General features: G+C 43.4%; 1 protein-coding gene across 1 annotated transcript in view; it reads left to right on the top strand.

The window, feature by feature from the left end:
• The window catches only part of plxnb1b (plexin b1b), a 95,454-nt gene that overhangs the window by 63,061 nt on the left and 5,190 nt on the right, over positions 1 to 27,203 (top strand). Inside the window, exons 6-31 of the mRNA XM_084062422.1 lie at positions 201 to 329; positions 776 to 876; positions 2,176 to 2,308; positions 3,475 to 3,631; positions 6,163 to 6,271; positions 7,395 to 7,503; positions 8,012 to 9,043; positions 9,428 to 9,562; positions 10,447 to 10,575; positions 10,975 to 11,068; positions 13,856 to 14,022; positions 15,475 to 15,626; positions 16,111 to 16,216; positions 17,053 to 17,189; positions 17,415 to 17,591; positions 17,702 to 17,894; positions 18,112 to 18,354; positions 19,048 to 19,227; positions 19,506 to 19,654; positions 20,700 to 20,800; positions 21,949 to 22,166; positions 22,419 to 22,597; positions 22,989 to 23,055; positions 24,953 to 25,099; positions 25,705 to 25,870; positions 26,372 to 26,475. Coding sequence (XP_083918548.1) covers positions 201 to 329; positions 776 to 876; positions 2,176 to 2,308; positions 3,475 to 3,631; positions 6,163 to 6,271; positions 7,395 to 7,503; positions 8,012 to 9,043; positions 9,428 to 9,562; positions 10,447 to 10,575; positions 10,975 to 11,068; positions 13,856 to 14,022; positions 15,475 to 15,626; positions 16,111 to 16,216; positions 17,053 to 17,189; positions 17,415 to 17,591; positions 17,702 to 17,894; positions 18,112 to 18,354; positions 19,048 to 19,227; positions 19,506 to 19,654; positions 20,700 to 20,800; positions 21,949 to 22,166; positions 22,419 to 22,597; positions 22,989 to 23,055; positions 24,953 to 25,099; positions 25,705 to 25,870; positions 26,372 to 26,475 — 4,614 coding nt within the window. The remainder of the gene's footprint in view (positions 1 to 200; positions 330 to 775; positions 877 to 2,175; positions 2,309 to 3,474; positions 3,632 to 6,162; positions 6,272 to 7,394; positions 7,504 to 8,011; positions 9,044 to 9,427; positions 9,563 to 10,446; positions 10,576 to 10,974; positions 11,069 to 13,855; positions 14,023 to 15,474; positions 15,627 to 16,110; positions 16,217 to 17,052; positions 17,190 to 17,414; positions 17,592 to 17,701; positions 17,895 to 18,111; positions 18,355 to 19,047; positions 19,228 to 19,505; positions 19,655 to 20,699; positions 20,801 to 21,948; positions 22,167 to 22,418; positions 22,598 to 22,988; positions 23,056 to 24,952; positions 25,100 to 25,704; positions 25,871 to 26,371; positions 26,476 to 27,203) is intronic.

The following is a 27,203-nucleotide window of genomic DNA, read 5'->3' as shown; positions in this document are numbered from 1 at the left end:
GTTCTTATCAATTAGTTTAGATTTGGTGTTTAGGGTTAGTGGTAGAATTAGGTTCATATTTATGGTAAATGTTGGGTGTGTACTGTGTAGCAGTGAAGGTTATGGTTGTATTTAAACAATAACTACAGTCAAAGGAGTCATGGTCAGTCATGTATAGTAATGTATGTGTGTGTGTGTGTGTGTGTGTGTGTGTTCTCCAGGTGTTCCTTGGTCCTAATGGTGAGGTGGAGGAATACTCTGTTATCTCCATCCAACAGAACACGGCTATCAGCTCTGACCTGATACTGGACCAGACTGAAGAGCATCTCTTTATCATGACCTCCACCATGGTACAATACACTCGCATACATACACACAGATTCTACATAACGCATTCCTATGGCATTGTATTTGTTTCTGTATCTGTTCTAGTCATCGCCCCCTCTTTTCCCACAATGAACATAACGTATGTACACACATTTTTTCAAATGGTTACATTATCACGTTCAACATATTACGTGTGCACTCTTCATTTGGGTCACTAGTTAATTAAATAGTTATGGCCTGGTATTATGCTTATATAGTAAAATATTATTATTAATATGTGTAATACCCAGCCCAGATCATGAAATACACTTTAGAGACCATACAAATATACTCATTCTCAGCTCAGTTTTGATAGATGTTGGTGGAATGATTTTAATTTTGCATGGTTCAGTTTCAATTCCTGGGCTTGGTAAGAGCTCAACATGTCTCATGAACATGGCTGAATAATATTGCGTTGTTGTGGTTACAGCTACAGAAAAGGCCCGTGGCCGAATGCCAGCAACACCTGGACTGTCAGTCGTGTCTGTTAGCCTACGACCCTTATTGTGGATGGTGTGTCCTGGAGGGAAGGTGAGCTCACCGTTAACAGCTACAGCTAAAAACTCCTTGCAGCAGTATAGGAACATTTTGTGAAAAGTCTAACAACAACAGATATGTGTTGAGCAGCTTCACCAATTATTCTAAAATACAAAATACAATTGAAACGTATAGATCAAATATAATAATAGATAAATGATAATAAAGCAGAATAATACAGTAAAATAAAAAAAAGATGTATCTGTTTATTTTGTGCTTAATATCAGCTACTGTTGGAAAAAGAACAGCACTGTTGAGAATTATATACTCCGCAGAATCTTTTTTTGCAAAGCCAAGAAATGTCCAGTGGCACAGCATCTGCCAACATGGAAGTTGTTGATGCATGTGTGCACGTGTTTCTGCCAAGTTCCCATAAAAAAGACTCAAGTCTGTGCTAATGGGATTGTTTTTGACTTCTAATGAAGTACATTCACCCTCCCATCTGTCTCCTCCTACCTCTCTCCTCTTTACTTGCACCACCTGTCCCCTTTTTCCTCTCATCTCTTTATCCATCTCTGCTTTTGAAGTTGCGACTATGTAGCTAGAGTGCAGTGCACCACTGAAAGTCCGTTGGTCTGTCTGTCCAAAATGTTCAAGTGCAAACTGAGAGCTGGGTGCAGCCTATCACAGATGATCTGCTTGTTTATTATTTTCTTCCATTGTTGTTGTGTCCTACCTCACCTTTCTCCTGAAAACCTAAATTAATTTGATTTTTCTTCCATTAAACTTGGAATCAGTGCAGGCCATGCTAGGATTTGTAGATGCATAATAGATCATATTGTAGATCATACTATGTCTTGGCCTAATATTCTAGAAATCTTTAGAGAGAGACAGAAAAATATGTCTGAACTCTCTGCATAGGGACTACTACACAACATGATGACATGTCTCAGTTTGCGGTGGCACTTAAAGTGATATTTTCTAACGGTTGCAATGTTTTGACCCCCTTGTCCTGACCAGTAGGGACAGTGGGCTCTCCTTCAACAACTATCTTCAATCACACACGCTCCTAAAGCTCTTGCCACCTTCTGAATTCTGCTCCCATGTTTATGCTACTTTTACAGTGAGCTCTATTGTTATTGTTTTAGTTTTTTTTCATTAGATACACCAGCAACACAGGAGGAAGCTGACTGTCGGCCATTGTTGACATTGATGAAAGAATATAGTATGGTGCTGGTTTTCTCTCACAGAAACTCTTTCTATGATCGCCACGGATTAAGCATGACGGTTATGAACTGGTACTTCACACAGCATAGCAAAATGCATAATCGTAACCATGAACATATCCTCCAGGTGCGTGCTGCAGTCAGAATGTGGCCGTGGGTCTCAGGCAGGACAGTGGCTGTGGAGCTTTGACATGGAGCAGCAGTGTCTGGCCGTCCAGGACCTCAGCCCCTCCAACATCAGCCGAGAGGAGAGGAGAACGGTATGGTTGCATGGACACTCACGAACAACTCGCCTGACACAAGAACAAAAGTTTTGTCTTTCATTTTACTGATCAACATAGATGAGTAAAAAAACAAGCAACAATGCCTCTGACCTCAAACCACCTTCCCTGAACCCCATACACACAAAGCCCTACACTTAACCCTGTTTACCTAAGAATGGATAAAGAAACATAAAGATGGAAGAAGATAAACAGTTTTTCACCACTTTCTGGGAAGTTGAATGTGTGAAGTTGAATGTTTGCTGCATATTGAATGTTCATATTTTGAATGAGGGTAAATAAAACCAAAATATGAGCCTTGTTGAGTTTGCTCATGTTGGAGACTAGTATCTCTAGTTGCAAGACAAATCCCCGGTTATGAATGGAATATATAAAACATGAATAAACACAAACATTCACAGTATCAGTATAATATGTCATGTGCGTGCCCCCCCCCCCCACACACACACACACACACACACACACATATCATCTTGGATGTGTGTGTGTGTGTGTGTGTGTGTGTGTGTGTGTGTGCGTGCGTGCGCGTGTGCACGTTTTTGGTTGTTATTGTTAGGTGTCAGTGAGTCAAAAGTAGATAGTGATCAGAGTGTCGTCCTGGCCTGTCTGGATGTTGTGAAAAATACAAAGCTTCAAAAGCTACAAAGCTGCGTTATGGATAAGCTTTAGAGACGAGGTAGATACTGTCTGACGCTGTACAGTAAAGAGGATAAGAAGAAGAATAGAGCAGAGGAGGACTTGGTTTTAAAATGTGACTTGGTTGTGAAGTTAATGTGATTAAAGACAATTCAGCTTGTTTTTGCTAACAAATTGTGGCGGATTTTCTCAGTCTCATTTGAATTACGTTTTCATCTACAGTAGATTCTGATGCTTCTAGTACTGATCCGAAATCAGCTTTTTAACTGTAATTAATTATTAATAATTATAATAATAATGTACCTTTATTGAAAGGATAAACCCCTTGAGATGTATCACCTTGTTTTCGATGGGGTCCTGATGGATAGAATTTGGACCATGGTTCCAGAGCCTCTTTAAATCTGGTGAATTCAATCAAAAAACATGAGTACTATAGCTCTAATGTGACCTATGTGGTCTGTTAATAATCTCCCCCTCTCTTTCTCCATCCCTTCCTCTCCACACTCCAGCTGTCTCTGTCCGTCCCAGGCCTCCCCGTGTTGGAAGCCGGCGAGACCTACTCCTGTTTCTTCCATGACAGCCAGAGTCCTGCCACCATCACCGAGGCAGGGCTCACTTGTCCCTCCCCGGACACCCACAGGGTGCCCATGGTGCCTCCGGGACAGGGTGAGTGCATTGTGGGACAGGGGGAATTTAATAGCAGGATTAAACTGTGGTTCGGGACTTTGTTGGTAGGATTTGGGTGCTTCCCTTTGATTCAGCTTTGTGTGTGCGCATGTCAGTCTTATCAGTCTGTGTATGCATGTGTGTGTGTGTGTGTGTGTGTGTGTGTGTGTGTGTGTGTGTGTGTGTGTGTGTGTGTGTGTGTGTGTGTGTGTGTGTGTGTGTGTGTGTGTGTGTGTGTGTGTGTGTGTGTGTGTGTGTGTGTGTGTGTGTGTGTGTGTGTGTGTGTGTGTGTGTGTGTGATAGTCCATGCCTACCAACTCAGCCTCTGTTCTCATCAGTGGTGTAAAGTACATTTACTAAAGTACTGTACTTGAGTACAATTTTGAGGTACTTTTACTTTACTGGAGTATTTCCAATTGTCTATACTTTTACTTCTACTCCACTACATCTCAGAGGCAAATATTGTACTTTTACTCCACTACAATTATTTGAAAACTTTAGTTACTAGTTACTTTCTAGATATAAATTATTACATTATAAAACATACATTAACCACTTTAGCCCTATTTTATACCTAGGCTATTTGGCTCACAACGCGTCGCAGCACGATGCGTTGTGAGCACGTTGCTTGTAGATCTACTATTTTCAAACATTTTTGTACTTTTACTTTTGGTATTTTAAGTACATTTTGATACCAATTCTTTTGTACATTTATACTCAAGTACATTTTTTATTCTGGACTTTTACTTAACAGAATACTTCTAAATTGCAGTATTGATACTTTTAGTAAAACATTTGAGTACTTTTTATTCTCATGTAGGTATGCAGATGGAGCACCTGGCCCAAACCTCTTTCATAGGTTAGCTTAAACAGCAGGGGACTAATCTCTTGTTTGTGACTAAACGCCTACAGTACCCGGTCATTACATTCACGGTGCTTCTTTATGCAGCAGCAGCAGCTGCATGCCTCGGAGGCGGCATTGGGCTGGGTAATGGTGCTGCAAGGTCAGAACAGCTCAGTGGTGAAGGTTAAGTCATTTGTTTGTTAGGGAACAAGAAGTATGTAAAAATACATAATGGTACATCTTTATCCGAATCTCTCTCTCACTCTTCTCTGACGCACCGCACGCGCACACACACACACACACACACACACACACACACACACACACACACACACACACACACACACACACACACACACACACACACAGTGTCTTCTCTCTCTCTCCTCCCCTCTCTCTTTCTCTCTCTGTCTGTCTCTCTCTGTCTTTCTCTGTCTTTCTCTGTCTCTCTGTCTGTCTGACTGACTGTCTGTCTGTCTGTCTAACACACGTGCACTGCACACACAGAGTTGTATGATTCAACTCTCTTCACGTAATCCCTTACCAAAACACCTTTCTTCAGCCCAACCCCCCATCTCACTCTGGTTCCCATGTGAGCGCTCACATTGGTGTGTCAGGCCTGTTATGGTTCTCAGGCTGCAGGGTTAGGGCCAGGCAGTCTGGGGGGTATTAGCTTGTGAGATAGACACACAAGACAGAAGACCATCAGATCCCACAGGCATTATCTAGGGATCCAGCCAGAGCTTACCTTCACTAAAAGAGGGTTAGGACGGGCACTGACTTAATATGGGCCGGAGACACAGCTGATTGCCTCTAAGACACTGGTTGGCTGATGGTTTTGCAAAACAGGCGCCTCACGTTTTTTCCCCATGTGTTTTTGATAATAGAGATTTTTTGATACTTTTGATATATTGGCAACAAAGATTATTAATATTTTACGTGACCTACCGATTTTGCACACCAAAATGTGTGCACGAAAACAATTCAAGTTGCTGCTTCTGTAAAAACTAAGCAAAACAAAAAACATTTCTTGAGGTATGGTAAGGTATTGTATTTGGATTGGATTCTTTTTTTTAATTGCAGAATGAGACCTCCTGAGATTAAAACAAACAATGGTGTTTTTTGTCATTGTTGTCAGTGGACAACACATTTAAAGATGCAGAGACTTTATTTCAGCAATATTAACTTCAGGTAGTGAGTTTTGTCTTCACAATGGTTGTGTGTGCACATTTGTGTTAATGCATGTGTGTATTTATACACAGTTCTAATAGACATTTAATCTCTATATAATACGACTCCAGAGTGCTCAACATGTGGTCAGAATACAGTAGGCCTGCCGAGCCATGAACTCTGTTCTGTTTACGTCTGGGCTCCTTGCGGGGCGAGTGCACATGGTCTTTATTAGGGAGGGCTCTGTGTTTTGGCTGTCCAGACAGCCAAAACCTTCTCCCACGTTCCCCTCCCCTCTCTGTGTTTTGAAGAACACCATGCTTCAGGACAGCCTCTCCTAAGACTTGATGTGTTTCGCGATTCTAAGCAGATAAGCCTGGTCAAATATTTTCAGGGCCTATTTGCTAGGCTCTGTAGATAAATAAAACATAATGTTAAAGGCTTTTATTTAATTAAATCTTTTCTCTATCTCTCATGGTTTGCTCTCTGGTTGATTGTGTCCTCTTTCTCTCCTCAGATTTTGTCACGGTCACCTTGTCGGTCCGCTTTGGTGATGTCATCGTCACGGAGAAGGATTTCACCTTCTATGACTGTACAGCTGTGAAAGAACTGTCTGGCAGCATGCAGTAAGTCATGGCACATGAGCTCGCTTACCTTTTCTTTCTTATTGTTTGTTTTTATGCTTCCGTATCCCATATCGTTCAATTTCCTGTGTGCTGTATTCTGCATACTGTCCATTCCAACCATGAAAACCACAGCAAAGATTGATGCAAAACTTGGGTGACATTTCATGGGAATTGACCAACAATTATTAATTGTAAAATGGCTATTCATCTGGTATAATCCAAAGAGTAGTTCTATAGCCTGTATGTGGTCCTTCTTCCCCCTTATCTCCTGTGCTGTGTTGCCATGCATGTTCACTCAATTAACCCATTAAGGTTACCGGGAACGCATCTGTGCCATTTTTAGATTTCTTTGCCTATTCAAAAATAGCAGATATAGATATATAAAATCTGCTATTTTTGAAGAATCTTGAAATTCTTTGCAACTCAAATATTCTTCTGGGGATTCTACAAATGTCTTCTAAATCCTAACAGTGTTTTGAAATAAACGTATGTCGCTATATATCTGTGGTGCTCAAACGTTTTCATGTCAAGGACCCCCAAAATTATATGTATTTGGCCGCGGACCCCCATCTGAAGATATTTTGTTCCAGGGACCCCCGCAGAAGCAAAGATTTGAGTTAAAGGTGTTAGCTTGAAAAAATATATATATTGAAAGATTATTCTTTTTTAAATCACGATTTTTCCCAAAAATAGCAGATCTACAAGCTTGTAGCGGGGCACCAAGTGCCGTGCTATGAGCTTGTATAGCTGCGATTTTTTTAATAGCCCAAAGTATAAAATAATGGTTACAGCTAAAAATCTAAAATGACACAGTATGCGTTTTGAATGGGTTAAAGCACTGACCTTTCTTACCACTGGGGGCAAATTGGTAGTAATGTGATTATTCTGTGGTGCCATAAGATGCCTCTCTCTCTCTTTCCTTCTACCGACTGTGCTTTCTCTTACCTTTTAAAAAAATAATCTTGCATTTAAAAAACTGTGCCTCTGTCCGTACCTCTGTAAACCTAGTCTTTTCCCTCCTTCCCTCTGTTTTTGCAGGACTTTACTGGAGCAATATTATTTTATACTTGACTAATAACCTACGTTGATATTTGACACGCTACCCTTTCCGTCTTATTTCCAGTTGTCGTGGTTGCGTGTTGAGCCGATGGGGATGTAACTGGTGCGTCCACAAGCACTCGTGCACCCATAAGCCCACTTGTGAGGAAGGCGTTATCATTTACAACCAGCACGTAAGTTTACAATATAAGATCAAATGATCAGTGTTAAAGCAGTAAAGAACTGACCTTAACAAAACAGGTTTGTACAATTAGATATGGGCTACTCCCAAAATCCAGTTTTGATTCGAGAGTAAAATTCTCAGTTGTACACAAAATGCACAAACACGACTAATAGCTACTTTCACATGTCTCTGTTAGTCTAATACTGTAGAGTAATGAGAACATGATAGTTAGATGTGTATGTTCAAAGGTTTACACAAATGTTTTCACTGTACCTCATATTCCAATGCAAGCATACATCGTATTTAACACATAATCACCTCCATTTAGCCTGTGTGGTCATGTGCATGAGTCATAAGCGATGGTAACACGATAGCGCCAGGCTACGTGTTTCACATCGCATTTGAGTTTCTTTTTGAGTTCAGTTGTTTTCATCTTTTACTTTAGCAGTTTATTTTTTTATTTTGGTCTCACCCTCTCCACCATGTCTTTCCCGCCCCTGCAACCCCCCCCCCCCCAGTTTAAACTTCCCACCTCAGCGCCTCCCACAACCAAAACCATTAAAGTTGCTACGACCCCCGCAGCGACAACGGTCGCCCCAACAACCACCAGCACAGTCCCTACCACAACAACAACAACTACTGCCATGACAACAACAACAACCAAAGCCCCTACGACTGTAGCTACGACTATGGCTACAACAACAACTCCCATACCCACCACCACTACCACCACCACCACCACCACCACCACCACCACACAGCCCACGACCACCACACCTGAACCCACCACGCCAGCCACAACATCTCTACCCACCCAGCCTCCTACCACCCTGCCGCCCACCACGCTGGCACCCACCACGACCCGGCTGCCCGTGCCAGAGGTTGCCACAGGAGAAGAAGAGGAGCATAATAAAGCAGAGGAGCTTGTCATGGCACCTGAAACTGGAAGTGAAACCGAAGGCCTTGCTGTTACGCCGGCTGACACCGAGGTTGCAGCTGACACAGAGCTGGCACCAGTCACGGCAGCGATGGACGACTCACAACTGTCCGAGCCAGACGCCGTGATGCCCCTCATGATCCCAGCCCCCGAGGAGTCTGCCCCTCTGGAGGTGGTAACTGAGTCACCTCCTAGCAGTGCCCAGGAAGCAGAGGAAGGGCAGAGCCCAACGGAGGCCCCCATTGAGACCACCCAGGGCTTCTCGGGCTATGCCCTGCCCACCCCTTTCCCTATGGGGGAGCCAGCTGAGTCGGAGCCCGACTTCAACCTGGACCTGACGGAGCCCCCTACATCCCTACCCCGTCAAGACATACAGCTCCCCACCGAGGCAGCTGACCAGGAGGCCGACCCAGAAGTGCTCCTTCTACCGAAGGAGGAAGTAGAGGGCAAGGCAGAGGCCGCCTCCGAGGCGGAGAATGACACGACGACCTTCTCGGCCACCGTGCTGTCGGGCGACGGGGAAGTTGAACATGCCCCTCCTTCCTACCCTCGCCTGATGGACGCCGACTCAGAGCTGGACTACCAGTATGACTCGGCAGATGCCCTCCTCCCGGTGAGTTCCGGCCCTCAGCTGTTCTCCGCCTTCCCAGCTCTTGACTGGACTCAGTTCTCAGTTGTAAAATCCCACCTGAACCACCGTCTGCACTCTCTCCCTTGCTTTTCCTCTCACTGTCTCTCAACTGTGTTGTTGTGTTTTTTGGCTTCTGCTTTGGACACAAGAAAGGTCCCCTCACCAGCAGTGGTTGAATTATTAATTTTATTCATGTGTGAACGTTTTATTATTTAATGGCCCATGTTAACAGTTCAGCCATCATGTTTATTACTCACTTAAAAAGGCAGTTTTCTTTGAGAGGGTGGAAGTTTCTGTATGAATGATTTGTCTGGCTGTGCTGTGTGTGTGTGTGTATAACATCGCTGCTGTGTGTCTGGACCACAGGGTGACGAGGGCTCGCTCGTTAGCTGGGGATCCTCAGCTTGTCCATGTGTGGAGAAGGTCCAGGGGTCACCTCTGTTACCTGTCAAAGTTGAAAAGAAGATCACTCTACTGGCCCGCAACTTACATCTCTATCAGGTAATACGCACACACGCGTCAATCCTACTATAATTCTAGTAACCTCTGTCTGTAGTGGTGAGTAGGTGAGTACGTGAGTACGTGAAGCTACCCGGTTCTCCTCACTGGCTGGACCAATTGCTCTGATTTTGCACACAGCCATTGACCATTACCATCTGAACTTAACTGTGAAGCCCGTTTTTCAATTTCATCAAATCTCAGCTTCTTATTAGCGTTTATGTGTCAAACAATGTCGCCATGGTTACGGGCCTGCCCAGCTATGGGACGAACTGCCTTCCGGGTTGCCAGATCATGTGCGCATATCCCCCCACGGATGCGCTGCGCCGACCGGGTATGGTCTAGTTATAATAATTTCATTCATATAGAACCTTATTACCCTGGAACAACATATTTACATTTGTAGAATCATTCATATAGCACTTTATTACCCTGGAACAAAATATCTACTTTTGTAGAATCCCCAGAAGCAAAGATTTGAGTTAAAAATGTTAGCTTTCAAAAACATATATATTCAAAGATTTGCTAAATGTTTTCCGATAAAAAAAATGGAGGTCTACAAGCTCCTATGAGCTTGTATATCTGCTATTTTCAAAAAGTATAAAATAATTGTTAAAGCAAAAAAATAAATAAATATGCGTTTCCGGATTGAATGGGATAAACACAAATGCGTATAGCAAAATTGAATGCGCTCCCATTTCCACTCACGTACATACACATACACAAAATCTCACATGGGAAGCTCAATTTATTATACTCATACGCACAACGGCGGTGTTGTTAGTTGGTGAAGATCCGTTGTGCGAGCACAATAAAGTAGGCATAACAGATGAACCTACATCATTGTATGCGGACCAGTGACTCTTCCATTCCACTGTGGTGTTCAGGACGAAGACTTGAGCCAGGACTATGAGTGTGTGTTGGTGATCGAGGGGAGGACAGTGGTTGTGGATGCCTACGTGGAGACAGATGAGATGAATCCATCCCTCTTTGACATCACCTGTCAGCTACACCAGGTCTGCGTCTCATAGTCACACGTAATCTCATACAACAAATTATTCAATTAATTATGCTGTCATAGCCAATATGGGAATATCCTGCCTTTGGTCCAACATTTTCCATTTCTGTTTTTGGTTAGACATAATCATTTCTCTGTATTTCGGACAGCATCACATGCTTTGAAATGTTGGTATTTTGAGGGCAATGTGAAAAGATGGCTAAAAACAATAAACCTTAAATCAATCAACACATTTTTCTTGTACCTGCCATCGGACCTGCCATATTAAAATACATTTGTGCATGATTAAAATCATCAGTGTTAATTTAACTCCAATAGGGTACAAATGTGTACATTTGTGCACTCTTGGAGTTAGATTAACAGTTGAGATCTAACTGTATGGTGTTTGTTTGTTCAGTACTCGTACACGGCTGTGGTGGAGGAGTACAATGCCATGGTGTACGTGAAGCGGAGGGACACCTTCCATGTTGACAGTGCTCCTGACCTCTATGGTGAGTTCTACACTGCATGGCTGATGGTGTTAAAGGTTCTTTTTGAAACTGTGGTAACGAGGCTGCCCGTCTCGTAGTCCTGGGCTCCCAGAAGCTGGCATACCCGTTTCCTGTTCTGGTTCAGTTTCCCATAGCTTCGTTTGATTGGTTGGCAGCAGATTTGAACAGGAAACACATATGAAGGTGACGGGTATGCAAACAATGCAAACAAACAAATCAAAGTGTGCAAGGGGAGAATGAGATAGTCAGAGTGGAAAAGGGCTGCTTTTAAAGCCTTGAGAGCACTGGGCCCAGGTGCTCTAGATCAGAGCTGATGGACTCCCAGCTCCACCTACCAGGTACCTGCATCCACAACAGACAAGCACTGGCAGGCCGGGAGGCCGTCACAAGAGAGAGGAAGAAAGGGGGAAATTACATGCAATGCAGGCTGGCAGGACAACTTGTCACCTTTCGTTGAAATTATCAGTTGTGAATCAGAGATGGATCACCTACTGTACATGCTGAACCGACGAGAAGCTGTCTTTTGGGAGGGGGCACTCAAAGTGAAAGAGTGCTACATGTCTACTCAAAGTGAAAGAGTGATGCATGTCTAGTCTACTCAAAGTGAAGGAGTGCTGCATGTCTACTCTACTTAAAGTGAAAGAGAGTGATTCATTCGTCCATAGAGTGGTCTGGTGGTATGTCCTCTCTGAGTAGAAGGCTGCTGGCTAAACTGTGATGTGTTTGGAAGCACGTGAATCGACTGTCAACAAAAGCAGGCTGGTTTACATTCAGAATGAGGGATTTAAGACAATATGCTGCATTGTTAGTGAAGTAGGTGGATTCAGGGATTAACTGCAATTGGAGCTGGTCAAGGCTGCAATTGGAGTTAAAGGACAAGGATATTAGCCTGGTAAACCCTCCCTCCGGAAATCTCATTTCAATTCGATTTCAGAAGGGAGTCTGGTCTGAAACGCCTTTCTCCAATAATCGCTCTGCTCGCCGAGCCGACGAGCCTATCAGCGTCGTCGCTCATTGTTCTGTGATTGACAGCGACAGTTGGCCAATCAGGTGGCGAGTTCGAGTGAGCCCGAATGAACCCGAGTGCAGCCTGAGAGCCGCCGAAAAAAGACGAACGGCAGCCATTGTTGTTTGTGCGAGTGCCTTCACTTCTTACTTTCAGTTTTATAACGCTTTCAAACTTCTTTTTTGAGGCACGGAATTTACTTATAAGATATCGTTTGGATAGAATTTAGTTGTTTAACTTCATATATGTGGTCAATTAATCATGACAGAGCCTATTTAAAAATATAAATTTAGAGAACCGGCAGGGGCGGGGAGTGACACGCATGTATCCCAATAAGGCAACCTATTTTCGGCATGGCCGTCCCAAAAGTCCCGTTGCGTCACATAGTCTGGAGCTCGTCAAATTGAACTGCTCATTGGCTGAAGGGGAAAAACGATCATTGGTTGAAGGGGTTGTCAGTCAACGGTATTACTCCCGCCCAACTCCAGCCCACAGCGATTATTGCAGAAAGGCGTTTCAGACCAGACTCCCTTCTGAAATCGAATTGAAATGAGATTTCCGGAGGGAGGGTTTACCAGGCTACAAGGATATGGGAAGTTTTCACGAAAACACACGAAGCAAAAGGTAATTCAAGGTGCATTCAAATGCCAACAAGTGCAGCCATGATTTGCTGGCACATTGCAAAACTGACTTGGACAGTTAGAAAGTCTATCTATAATTTCATAATGACAGCAGCCTTCTACCCAGAGAGGAATCACCCCCAGAATGGGTCTGTCTTTTCCCTCTCTTCACATTCTGCTTCTTTTTCACCCCTAACCAGTTTGCTTACCTGGAAGTTCTCTGGCTAGAATTGAACTGGGGACATCGAGATTATTTGGTCATCGACTGGCACGTTCGCTTTTTCCCTTTACTCTTTCTTTTCTCTTTCTATGCTTTTCAGTTGTACTGTACTGTAAAAAAAACAAAAACAACAACATGCAGGTTGAGCTGCAGCCAGGAGCACTGGCAGCTGTGTTATTACTGTGGGCTGTAACACAGTGTTCCGTGTCGTATACTAGTGGTTGTTTATCTACTGTCAACATATGGATAATGTCCTCCGCTCTGCGCTTCCCCAAGGACAGAAAGAACAATGACTTGATACATACACACACACACACACACACACACACACACACACACACACACACACACACACACACACACACACACACACACACACACAAACAGACTCTTGATGGTCTCTGTCTCACTTTTTCTCTCACCTGCTTATTATTGTCTCCGCCAGGAGACTATGTTTTCACTTTCCGTTCCCCCCCCCTCGGCCAAGCTAACATTGGTCAAGCCTCACGTGACACGTGACAATACGTTGAAAGAGTGTGCTCTGATTGGCTAGTGAGACGCATGACGTATAGCGGCCTATAAATAGATGTGTCACTTTGAAAGAGTCTGTGTCTCTTTCAAAGTGAGGTAAGACAGGAATAATCACGAAATGGCTGAGAAATGGCGGAGCAATACATTATGTAGACACACTGGTGTCACCACAATACGTAATATAAATAGCTTAGACAGGATTAATCAATATTTGCTGGCGGAGACTTGTGCTCCGAGGAGCACATTTTCTAGTTGATCTTGTGCTCTTTCTCTCCCGCTTCTCTTGTGTTGCACCTTCGTTCGCACACAGCGCTCCCACTTTCATACACACTTTTACTCCCCGTTCAACTACTTTCACTGCATTCACCTATTGTGTTCTAATCTTGCTTTTTTTTACCCCCCACTCCCAGTGACTCTGTACAACTGTTCAGTGGGGCGTTCTGACTGCAGCCGCTGTCACACGGCTCACCACAAGTATGGCTGTGTGTGGTGTGGTGGTGCCCATGCCAGCTGTCTGTACTCTGACTCCTGCAGTGAGCCCATAGAGAGGACCTGTCCCGCCCCGGTCATACACACCGTGAGTACCACTGCTCTGACACAGCACCCTCGCACCTTTTCACAAGTGCCCTGCAGTCTCTCTAAAGGTGGCTGCATGCTACCATTTTAGGTGATCACCCTTTCACCTTTAAGATGGAAACGTTTTCACCTAAAAGGTGATTATGATACTAGGCACTCATAGTCCGGTGATTTCGGTAAGTAAAAACGGAGAGATGTGCCTAGGTGAGCGGTGAGTCGCTTATCACCGCGGCCGAGTGACGTCATGTCTCTGAGCCGCGGTAAGAGTGTGATCACCGAAAATGGTAGCATGCGCCCCCCTTAAAGCATAATTCAGACCAAAGATTTGCGATGAAGTTGAAATAGTTTTAAGCCCCATATATACTTCGGCACACAACACTGTCAGTCGACGGGGCATAAATTAAGCATTAGAATGTTGCATTAGTCTGAATTACTCCCCTCAAGTAGGTTCATACAATAAAGAAAAAAAGTATCTGGTGCAGTGACAACTCAACAGAAGAACATTTAATAAAGAGTGCTACATGGGTGATGTCTTTCTGTTGGCCAACCCTGTAGGAAGTTACCTCTGCTATGGCTTCCCACCCCAGATTTCCAATGGAACTTTTTTAAATTTTGGGGCTTTTAGGTAAATAAAGAAAATAAGCTCTGTAATCAACAAAGACTTATGGTATTAACAAGTTAATAGATAATCTACACAGATCAACATACTTTCTTTGAAGCCAGAAAGCGGCTTAAAAATTTTAGGTTGAGCTATTAACAGGTGCAATTTATGTCGTAGAACAACATGTAAAGGCTTATGTTAACCACAGACATATTTTCTGTATAAATAGAAAACGCTGTGTCTTTGGAAATCCAATGAGGGAAACTGTACTACAAACTGTAGCACTCTATTGACGCAAGACTACTGACAAAGTATATGGACAGACATACAGGACACATATTAGTGCAGCATTAACATTGTAGAACATACTGCACATTCAGAGTTCACCAGCTCATGGGAAGTAATAGTATTGTAGAATGTTAATGACAGTGTAGGACTAACATAGTACAGGGGAACAATCCTTGGTTGTACTGAGCACACTGTTTAGGCAACGTAGTGCATGAAAATATATTGCATAAGTAATATTGATTAGAAAAGTACACAGTAAAATCCTCAGTGTTAATTCAACTCTGATAGTGTACAAATATAACTATATTAATTATAAGTCATAAAACCGTTGTGGAATAAAGTGCCTTACCTGAGGACCTAGTTTATTAAAGCACTTTGTTTTCAAATTGTTCCATACAGATAAACCTATTTGCCAATAGTGTTCCCAGCAACTCTCCAGCTCCATCTAGTTTCTATTTACTTACATGGCACATGTACTTGTTCACTTTCTAGGTTCCACAGATATCATTTGCATCATATGTAGAGTTTTCCCCCACTGTAACATTGTTGTCACATCCCTTCTAGATTGAGCCATTGTCCGGCCTGTTGGAAGGGGGGACGGTTGTCAGCATCTCAGGCTCCAACTTGGGCCAGAAGGCGGAAGACATCCTCAACTCGGTGTCTGTAGCAGGGGTTCCCTGTGCCGTTATCCCCAGCCTTTATGAGATCTCCACCAGGTATACAGTGGTTGCTACAGGTGGTGGTGTTGGTTAATCGTTTTGGGATTTTGTGTGGCTGTATTGTCTTTTTTATTGCGACTGACATTCAAAAAGCCTACAGTTGTCAAGAGTTTTTTATTATACGTTATATTCTGCTAATTTGAACGTTTCTGCACAAATTGATGGATACCTTCATGGGCTGGGCAAAATGACATGTCATTATGATGAATTCCATTTAAAATGGATTGTCTTGCTTCAGAAATGCATGGCCGTCAGTCTGGTTCAGAAGCTCTTAGTTTTAATTCCTGACATTATGACTTTTTGAAATGGCAAGCCCTTCATCCAACTGCAGTGTTTTGCGAGGGTGTTTGTGTGTAGCAGTGTGCACGTGGCAGAGTGTGAACGTTTTTTTTGTATTGTTTTGTGTTTGTTATTAAGGTTAAGATTTATGTGACTGTTAAAAAAAAAAGAAATAGTAATAAAAATGATTTCTTCCCTCCAGGATAGTGTGCCGGACCAAGGCTAGCGGAGGAGAGAAGATGGGCCATGTTTCTGTTGAGGTGAATGGAGGAGGGATTGGCCTGTCCAGCCAGGAATTCAGCTACCAGGTGATAATTCATAACAGCATTAAGCCTGGTACACTACACACCATCAAGACGTTGTAGGGCAGAGAGGACTCGTGATTGCATGCAGGGGTGGATCTACCCAGCTTCCCCCAACCATATGAGATCCATGAATACGTTGAATTCCACTTTCCTCTTGGCGCTGTGTGTTTTTAGCTTGTAGATCTGCTATTTTTTAAAAGTCCTAGACCACCGATTAATAATGTATTGAACGATATATTGTCAGAAAGTGCAAAGCTTTGTAATCAAAAACTTAGATTTGATTAAAGTTATATTTAAGGTAATTTAAAGTATAAGCAAACGCATCAAGACAAATAATGTTTTGAACTAGAGACAACTTCAATATAGTAAAAGTACAATCAAATGTAATTATACAATGATCAAGCATACAAGTACAAGCATACAAGTCATTATATTTTACCTCTTAAGGGACCACTTCACTCATTTTCAATTAATGATTATATCTTCATATAATTGGTCCTCACTATTGCTCATTATAATATGGTACAATTTCTTTCTCACTGGTAGGCCGGTTTCTGAACTGTCCACTGCCCTCCTCCGAGATACAGACCGAGTAGACAAAAATGGTACCATATTATCATGAGCATTAGTGAGGACCAGTTATATGAAGACAGGTTGAAAATGCATGAAGTGGTCCTTTATGCTCTATTAAAAATGTTACTATTATAACAGACATACAAGCTCAGGCATCACATTTTGTGACCTTGTAGATTTGCTATTTTATCAGCTGCATAATTGCTGATACAGATGTTGTCAAATAATGGCCCTATTCTTGATCCATCTCCCCTGCTCCACCATAGGACCCCTTTGTGATGGGAGTGTCTCCAGAAAGAGGGCCCAAGGCAGGGGGCACGTCTTTGACAATCACTGGCCGCAACTTGCTGACCGGCCGCCCCACAGAGCTGTCTATCACTGTGGGAGGGGTGCCCTGTACCATGTAAGTCACAAAGACAATATGTTGTATGTGCAAAAACATGCAACATACAGTATGTTATGAACACACTTTCTTCACCAAACCCACAATACAATTTGAAAGATTTCTCACATCTCTTAATCATTCTCCTCTCTCTCCTCTACACCCACTGATCCACCCTCCCCTCCATCTGTACCGCTCTCTGCCTCTCCATTACCTCGACCTGTCTGACCCCTGTTCCTCCTACAGGGCATCCGGGGTGCAGGAGGCCAGCGTAGTGTGTGTGACAGGCAGCGCTAATAGGACAGGCGCGCACCGTGTCACCCTGCACTACGGCAGCAGCCAGCGGCATCTGCACACCTCCACCTACCACTACACCCCCAATCCTAACATCACCTATGCCACGCCCAACAAGAGCTACCTGGAGTAAGTGTGTGTGTGTGTGTGGGGGGGGGGGGGGGTGTTTGTGTGGTGATGATGATGTTTACATGACAACAAAATGGAACATTCAAATCCTTCCTTTCCTCTGTGTGCAGCGGAGGACGGCAGATCTATGTATCGGGACATGACCTGGATGTGGTTCAGGAGCCCAGGATGGTGGTGAGCGTCTCTCCTTACGAGTCCAGCAAGAGGAGGAAGAGAAGGAGCAGGGCCGGTGGAGTGAGGAGGCAGCCCAGAATGGTGCCTGATCCCACTTGCCCTGAAGATCCACTCTGCTCTGTCAAGCAGGTGTGTGTGTGTGTGTGTGTCTTTCTTCTAGGTCAAATGTTAAAAGTAAAGGCTAAATCAGCTACATGGCTCTGTCATGTTTCTGAAGGTTAGTTTCTCATTGTGCAAACTTTATTTTTCATTATTCACTCTTAGAAGTAGCAGCTTTAATTCTACCATACGACTTGAAACTTGCTTCTTACCTGCTTTGAAACGTTGATATTTTTCTCTCTCTCAGTTCGGAGAGCGTTGTGAGGTCAACTCTTCTACCCTGATCCTGTGCCGCTCGCCCATGGTAGACTCATCCGTGTGGGGGTCAAAGGTCACGGTAGAATTCCTGCTGGACAACCTGCACTTCGACTTCAACAGCCTCAACCCCCATGGCTTCACCTACGAGCCCAACCCCAAACTGCAAATCCTCAACGACCAGGAACCGCTCAAGGCCTACCGCTACAACCCTGGCAGCTTCATCCAGCTAGAGGTAGGACCAACAGGGAACAGGAAAGACTATCCCAGAAGAACGAGTGTTAGAATTACTCTGCCATTTCTCAAAATAATCTCCATTTATCTATTGTAGTATGAAGTGCATTCAAAAAACACCAGCTACACCAATTTTCTCTGTATTAATCGCTGCAGGAGCCTTCCTTGCACCAGGCAATTAATACTACACTACCCAGAATTCTAAGTTTAGGCTAGCAGTACGTGAACAGTATTTGTGGTAGTAGAGATGCATTAGTTATAATGGTATACGTTGTGGTAGCAATGCTAGCAGTAATGGTGGTAGTTGTAATGATAGCAGGAGCACTGTACAATTAGAGCTCTATAGAATAATAATAGTAATTTGCTCCGCACTCCTTTGCAGTATTTGTCACTGTATATTTGCATATACAGAAAAATGTGGCATCTGCAATGCATGTAACCCCATCCTAAGTATCAGGAGCCGTGGGCACTACTTGTGGAGCGCCTCGGGGAGCAGTTAGGGGTTAAGTATCTTGCTGAGGGACACTTCGACTCGTAGGCCAGCACAGGGACACGGATTCTCTACGTACACACTTAGCTATGGCCACCCCCAATAGAAGCAATAAGCTTCTTTAAAAGTTCTATAAATAAATCCAATTAAAATAATTACATTTTCCTCACACCCATATCTGACCCATACTGTATCTGTCCGCAGGGAGAGAACTTGGACCTGGCCATCACTAAGGAGGAGGTGGTAGTGTTGGTGGGGGAAGGGGTCTGTGCTGTGAAGACTCTGACCAGAAACCATCTCTACTGTGAGCCCCCGCCCCAGCAGCCCGCTCCGGGCCCGCACGGCAAGAGACGCGAAGGCTCGGACAATCTGCCGGAATTTACAGTGAGTCCCACTATTACCGGCCCCCTTGGTTAGACGTACACGCTTACAATTAAACTGTCAGAGTTTAATGAACACTCAGGATGTTATTGTGTAGGACACAAACTCATGTCAGAACGGCTCACTGGGTGTTTATTTTTTCATGGTGAATGTAGTGGAAACCGGTGTTCAGAGACATCGCCGTTCAAAGTGCAAGCATTAGTTTTGTTGTGTGAAACCAGAGACATGTATTGCCTTTTAAGCCTGTTTGTGTGTGTGTGCGTGTGTGTGTTTGTTTTTAGGTCCATATGGGCAACTTGAACTTCTCCCTGGGTATGGTGCAGTATGACAGCCTCAGTCTGTCCACCTTTCCCCTGGAGGCCCAGATAGGAGTTGGGGTCGGAGCCTCCTTCGTGGCCCTTATTGTCCTCATCATTGTGCTTATCTACAGGTGGGTGGATGGGTTCTCTATTATGTGTGTGAGTGTCAGTGTGAATGCACCGCTTTGTTTGACTATCAAGCTCTTTTTGTACTTACGTATATTCTATATTCTATACTTACGTATATTCGTTTATGACTAGCACGGCTTTGGCAACTAAGACGTTTAGCCAGCTGAAGGTAGGTGTAATGCTCCACCTCTGCCTGCATCTCCCAGGGGTCTAGCGCATTTTGAAGGGGAAAGACGCCCTCGTTGCTCCACTGATACCAACGATAAGCCACTCCGACCTACTTACTTGTACTGATAGTATATAAGGCACGGATACAGCAGAGGACCTTGGTAGGCAGTGGTACTTGTTAAGTACCATGTTATGCAAATTAAAGGACCATACCAGTGGTCTGATATGTTTAGACAGGTTTATTTGATGTTCTGCTAAGCCATTGGAATCAGTCTATTTCATTACAGTATGAAAATAAACTTGCAGAGACTTGAAACAAACCATCATTTTGTTTTAACACGTTTTAAAGAGCGGATTGATTTGAAAAGTCGACCTGAAAACGGTCCATGGAAACAAAATTAGTTTTTACGAACAAAATTCGAATGTCCTATTAACAGGACAATGTTGTTTAGCGAACACTGATTTTATTCAGGTCAAGTTCAGTAATATTTTAATGACTCTGAATGTAAACACGAAATATGATAAGATGGGGTCTAATAATAACGCATGGCACCTCACTGTTGAGCTCTATAGAGTCCATTGTCAAATTAAAGCAAAATATTTCAAAAAATGTTAAAGACATTTGGCTCTGATCGTTCCAGTGGTTTGCGAGATTATCCCCAAACAGACTGACAGACCCATAGATGTATTGCCTCTTACAGTGCCTCCACACTGTAAAAATAAAACCATTAACTGGAAAATGGTCTCTGTTTATATACAATTTATGACTAAAGCTGTGAATACACAATGACATGTGTTCATAAGAGTGCTTATTGCTATCGTTTACATAACCTCTTGAACGTTTTGTTTCCCGCCCCCCACTCTGTTCCTCTGTATCAGGAAGAAGAGCAAACAGGCTCTGAGGGACTATAAGAAGGTCCAAATCCAACTGGAGAACCTGGAGACTAGTGTGAGAGACCGCTGCAAGAAAGAGTTCACAGGTACGGACGGAGGGGACGAGAGGAACGGATAACGATTTGGAGAGAAGGAAATTGATAGAACAGACAAGAAACCCGGGGGGGGTTACAGAGAAGCCAGAAAAGGAAGGAGAGCGGAATAGAGAACAAGACTGTTTGTTTTTTCTCCCCGAGGCCAGGAGACCAACTTTGTTTTCAGACGGCCTTTATGAAGTTATCCCATTACACCAAACTTCCCCAATGAAATGTCTGCTGATCCCACATGGCTTTTCCGTGGGGGAGGAAGCCAGTTTTAATTTTAGCCTGTCATGACTGTCCAGTGTCAATATTCATCAGGTCCTCACCACCAAACACTAACCCTAGAATCCTGTTTCAATATCAACATTCCAACACGCAAATCACAGAATGGAGTAAAGTTCAACAGGGTATATTAAGGTTGAATGGAAAAGGCTGGCAAGAACACAGAATGGGAGGGAAGTATAGTAAATGTAAATAGATATGGAAATACAACCACACGGAGTCTTTTTGTAGGTTAAGCATGAAATTACCTCTGCCATGGACTTCCACCTTGGGTTTCCAATGGAAACTTTGCATCCGCTTTTGGATAAATGTGTTAAATAGGCTTATTATAATTAAAATGTTTTGTTTTTGATTTGTTTTACATTTTTAAACCACACAATTAACTGCTTTAAAATGAACTGGAGATATTAGCTGATTCTTTATGTCGTAGAAAAATACATGAAACTCTTAGATTTATATTTTTAACCACAGACTTTCTGCATTAATCAAGAACTCTTGTAAAACAAAAACACACACACACACACACACACACACACACACACACACACACACACACACACACACACACACACACACACACACACACACACACACACACACACAAACACAAACACAAACAAACACAAAAACTACGTGAACACTCTGACTGCCAGATTTTAGGGCTACAAACTGTAACACTGTATTGTGCACAATAATACTGTAGTCTGAGGCAATGCTAATGAGGCAGGGGAAACAACAGCAGATTAGTAAAACAGGACATTGTTGTCTGAATAGATCATTTGAAAGGCTACAAAAACACCAATCTGAAACAAGACTTCCTGTTTCCTAATCAAACTGCCTAACCCTTTATAACACACCTCCCCTCCTTGCAGACTTAATGACAGAGATGATGGACATGTCCAGTGACCTGGTTGGTTCTGGCATCCCGTTCCTGGACTACCGCAGGTATGCCGAGCGCATCTTCTTCCCTGGCCACCGGGAGTCGCCACTGAGGCGGGACCTGGATGTCCAGGAGTGTCGTCGGCAGACAGTGGAGCAAGGACTGGTGCAGCTGTCCAACCTGCTTAATAGCAAGCTGTTCCTCACCAAGGTACCCAGCTTCACCATTTTCACTATGATGCTGTTCTTCCCCCTTCACTCTTCTGGTGTAAACTCAGACATTTGTCAACTGACCATCTTTATCATTAAATTCATTGTTTACTTGAATTGGGGAAAAATGTTAAGAAAAAGTGTTATCAAACAATTTATTAAATGAAACCGAATGAGCATCCTCATCTGTGTTGAGCAGCCTGGCTCACATCTCTCACTTTCTCTCCTTCCTCTCTCCTTCTCTTCCTTCCAGTTCATTCACACACTGGAGAGCCAGAGAACCTTCTCTCCCAGAGACAGAGCCTATGTGGCCTCCTTACTGACGGTGGCATTACATGGCAAATTGGAGTACTTCACAGACATCCTCAAAACCCTGCTCAATGACCTGGTGGAGCAGTACGTCGCGAAAAACCCCAAGCTTATGCTGCGAAGGTACGCAGAGTCGCAGACCTGATAAACGTACAGCATTATATACTGGCTGCATGAAGTGTTAGCTTGGACATGCCACACACCTTAAAGTAGGCCTGTGATATTCAACACAAAAATGATAATCTCTCACTGGGACCTCTACACTGAAATCCTCAGTGTTCATTTAGATCTGACAGTGCACAAATGGAACCAAATGGACTTGTAAGGGTTCGTTTGGTCCCTGGAAACCACATTGATAAACAGTGAAGTAGGACATTGATTATAGGTGCCAAGTGTGTTTGCATGTGAATGTATTCTAGTAAATAGTATTTACTACATAGATATAATAGAACCTTTCTTCACAAAGTGTAATCTGTGTTTTTCATCTAACTCGGCGTTTGGTGTGTCTACGCAGGACAGAGACGGTGGTGGAGAAACTGCTAACCAACTGGATGTCCATCTGTCTTTACGCCTTCCTCAGGGTGAGTTTCTTAATAAACCCCTTTCCCACTCGCATGTGAAGCAAGTAATGTACTGGTATTTTTCATTTTGACGTCCTGTGGAAATAGGCACAGATTTCGAATGCCGGTATATATCATAGCGCCGATCTCATGGCTGCCCACCTTGTCAAACGTTCTGTAATGTTCCTGCACAGCTTGCAAAACTGTTCAATGAAAAAGATGCTTCATAGCAGCACTGTTGGCCTTAGTAAGAGATTAGCTGAAAAATACATTTTCTACATACATGGAGACGGAGTGTCTAACTACGATGGTAGTTATTCAAGTGTAACCCGTAACTTTCAGTACATAAAGTTGTGACTGTAGCAGTATTAGTGATTAAATGTTCATTATTAAGCAACCACTGCATTGTTCGTTTGTTTTCTGTTTATAGACCATACACACAAACTATTTGGAACAACTGTCCTAAGTGGTTAGTGTTGCTCTCAAAATGCATTAAAATTTGTTGTCTGTGTGGGAGCGGTGCTCAATTACCTCAGTATGTCTAAAACCCTGTGTGGGAGTCCTTCTTTGTTCCTTGAAATGACTTAATTTGGTTACATAGTTTGACTTAATTTGATTTGATGTATTACTACTCTATTCAGCCAGGGATGTGTAAAGGCTGCAACACAGGGGAAATGTTTAAATTACTTATTTGTATAGCACTTTTCCAAAACAAGTTTACAAAGCGTTTCACGGCACAAACCCCAACAAACAAAGTTGTCCGCCCGGAGTGAACAACAGGCAGGAAGATACTGGCGCCGAGGAGGATACTGGAAGGAGTAAGGGAGTGGAACCTGTCAGCGGTGATAATCTTCATTGACTTCCAAAAGGCTTTTGACACCATCCACCGGGGGAAACTCATGAACATTCTCCGGGCCTACAGAGTTCCTGAGAAGATGGTTCAGATGATAGAGACAAGCTACAGCCAGACTCGAGCCAAGGTTCAGACTCACAACGGTGACACCAAAGACTTTGAGATCCTAGCACGCGTCCTACAGGGTGACACTCTAGCCCCCTTCCTGTTCATTATAGCGATCGACCATGCCCTAAGACTCGCAATCAATGGCAGGGAGGAGGCACTGGGGTTTACGCTGGTCCTGCGGAAGTCAAGGCGAGTACACCTCATCATGATAACTGACCTCGACTACGCAGACGACATTGCCCTAGTCTCGGAAACAGCAAAGAAAGGAAGGGAACTACTACTAGCAGTAATAATGGAGTGCAGGAAGATCGGCCTCAAGCTCAATGCCAAGAAAACAAAAGTATTGACAATTAACACAGAGGACAAAACCATTGTCACTGCAGACGGGACGGGGTTTGAGGCAGTCGAGGACTTCAAATATCTCGGGGCCTGGACTGCTTCAATGGAACAGGACCTGAAGGTCTGGAGGGCACTTGCCTGGAATGCCCTGCATGGGATGAGGAGAGTGTGGAAATCAGACATTGAGAGAAGACCTCAAGATGCGGCTGTTCGTAGCTACAGTGGAGTCGGTACTGCTGTAATCTGTTGCTGTCGGGTGGAAACCTTAAAATTGTCACTTTTCAGGAAATGGGAAAATGAACCAGTGTAGTTATTATTTAGTTCTAAGCTGTTGTTATTGGTTCAATATTTATAAAACCCACAAACACACTTAACCACTTTCACTTTCAAAAAATGTCAAAAGAAGCTTGCTATGCAATATGCATGGCGATGTGACGCGGTGTGAGCTTGTAGATCAGCTTTTTTTGCTACTTTAGTGTGAGAGTTGCTAGCCTACTTTATTTTTGGTTAACATACTTTTTTTTAATATTATCAATAACTAACACATTGTATGCCATGAAAGAATACTCCAACAACTCTAGCCTACTTCAACATGTGTGTTTGTGTTGTGGTGTACAGGACTCGGCTGGAGAGTCCCTCTACATGCTGTTTCGAGCTATCAAGCACCAGGTGGATAAGGGGCCGGTGGATGCTGTGACGGGCAAGGCCAAATACACCCTCAACGACAACAGGCTGCTACGAGAAGATGTGGAGTACAAGACCCTGGTAAGGAGAAGAAAATGACACGATTTAGCAATTCTGTGGCGAGTCTGGCAACCTGATTGAATGGTTAGGCCCTAATTAGGGCACATACCACATGGGCTCTAATGCCTGACAGCGAGTCCCTGGTTCGATTCCCGACCAGCCGGACCATTTGCTGCATGTCACTCCCCTACTCTCTCTCTCTCTACCTTTCCAGTCTCAAAGGCTCCAAAAAAGCCCAGAATTGTATTTATTTTTTATGAAAGAGTGACATCATGGAGGGCCAATGGGCTTAAAGGACTTTTAAGGCTGTGAAAACTCTGTAAAGTACAGAAACACAGGCAGATAGAGGCATTTGAACACACTCGCGAGCGCACGCACACACACACACACACACACACACACACATGATTTTACGTGTACGGTGCTGTGAAAAGCCAGCAATAAACATGTACTAGGTGATGCAAGACTTAGACCTCCAACACACAAGCACAAGTACATGGACCTACAGTACAGGATTCACATTAGTATAACATGCACTGACTATTCATTAGAGAACTGACAAAATGATGTCCTCTTTAACCCTGCTATAACCCCTTTCTTACACTCCATCTCCTCCTTTGCCCTAGACTCTGAATGTGTTGATGCAGGGCGGTGGGGTAAAAGAGAACGAGCCTCTGCCCTCCAAGGTGCTGGACATCGACACCATCACCCAGGTCAAAGAGAAGCTGCTGGATCAAGTCTACAAGGGAACCTCCTTCTCTCACCGGCCGCACACGGATTCCCTAGACCTTGGTGAGCACCCCTTTACATATGTCTAAAGTATAAAAAGGGGTCTTACAAAGTTTTACTCAATGTAGTGTACTGGGAGAAGATGCAAGCAATAGTACACACCTACAAATGTATCCTTTTCCACAATTAAAGTGCACAGCCTTCATCAGCGTTAAGTGCTAGCAAAGGCTTTAGGCTCATATTTGTCTCAGACTTTAATAAATCACCAAAAAGGAGACATTTGTGAGTGCAGACTACTTTTAAAAGTCTAACTCTAACCTGTCAATTTTATAAAAAAAGATGTATTGCATCAGTCATGGTACTTTCTTGAGTGCCAGTTTCCCCTTTTTGCACATGCACTTATTTTTCCATTCCCTGTATACTGTACATACATCACCAGAAGTGAACAAACATACTACCGGTACACACATCCACCATTACGTACGTAAAACGTGACCAGCCAACTACTCGTAAACATACACAATGTTAACACTAATCTCTTGCCTTTCATCTGTCTTACTTCAGAATGGAGGTCTGGTGTGGCCGGCCACCTCATCCTGTCTGACGAGGACCTGACATCAGTGGTCCAGGGCAACTGGAAACGCCTCAACACACTGCAACACTACAAGGTCACAACACAGACTAACCCAAAAACCTCTTCAATGATGCTTTAACCACTCAAACAGCATATACTTTGCCGCCTCCTTTTTTCCCTCTACACCACATCTTTTTTTCGATAATAGCTGATCTACAAGCTCACTTGTGAGCTTATAGATCTGCTATTTTCGCTGATTGTTGGCTTATTATGACATGCCCAGAATAGATCAACTAGTGACGGGGACCACCCACTTTTTGAATGGCGCTGATGCGGGAAGAGAATTTCCCATTCATTTACTCCATAGATATTTCAGAAAATCCTTATATAAAGAGTTTTAAGCCTGGAATCAAACCAACCAAGTCTACACTGGATTGTTACAACATATAGCTGATAATAAAATTCTCTATGAGGAAAATCTATGGGATTTTTAACTTCTGGCACATCACTGTTGAGCTCTATAGGGACGCTAGTTCAAGTGGTTAATTATTTTCTTTTAATTAACTCAGACTGTTATGTTTAACCCCGGGGATGGGGAAGGGTTGTATTAACATTTAATTAAAATAATGCTTTAGATTTCTGCCATGGTTCCAAAAAGATGCAAGAGTATGCTGAATAAAAAAAAGGCCTCTAAACCCTCAAGGTGCAATGTAGTTGGAGTGACACGGGATCAATGGTCCTCTATTCACTGTGGGCCGTGACCCCCTGGAACTTACTTGAATCACTGTTTATTTTCCATGATGTACTGCACCAGCAACACAT

Source organism: Gymnoscopelus microlampas (genome assembly GCF_963454915.1).
Source record: "Gymnoscopelus microlampas genome assembly, chromosome: 7".
In the NCBI taxonomy this organism is placed as follows: Eukaryota; Metazoa; Chordata; class Actinopteri; order Myctophiformes; family Myctophidae; genus Gymnoscopelus; species Gymnoscopelus microlampas.
Note: the sequence above shows the minus strand (reverse complement) of the source record. Positions and strands in the feature narration are given on the sequence as shown.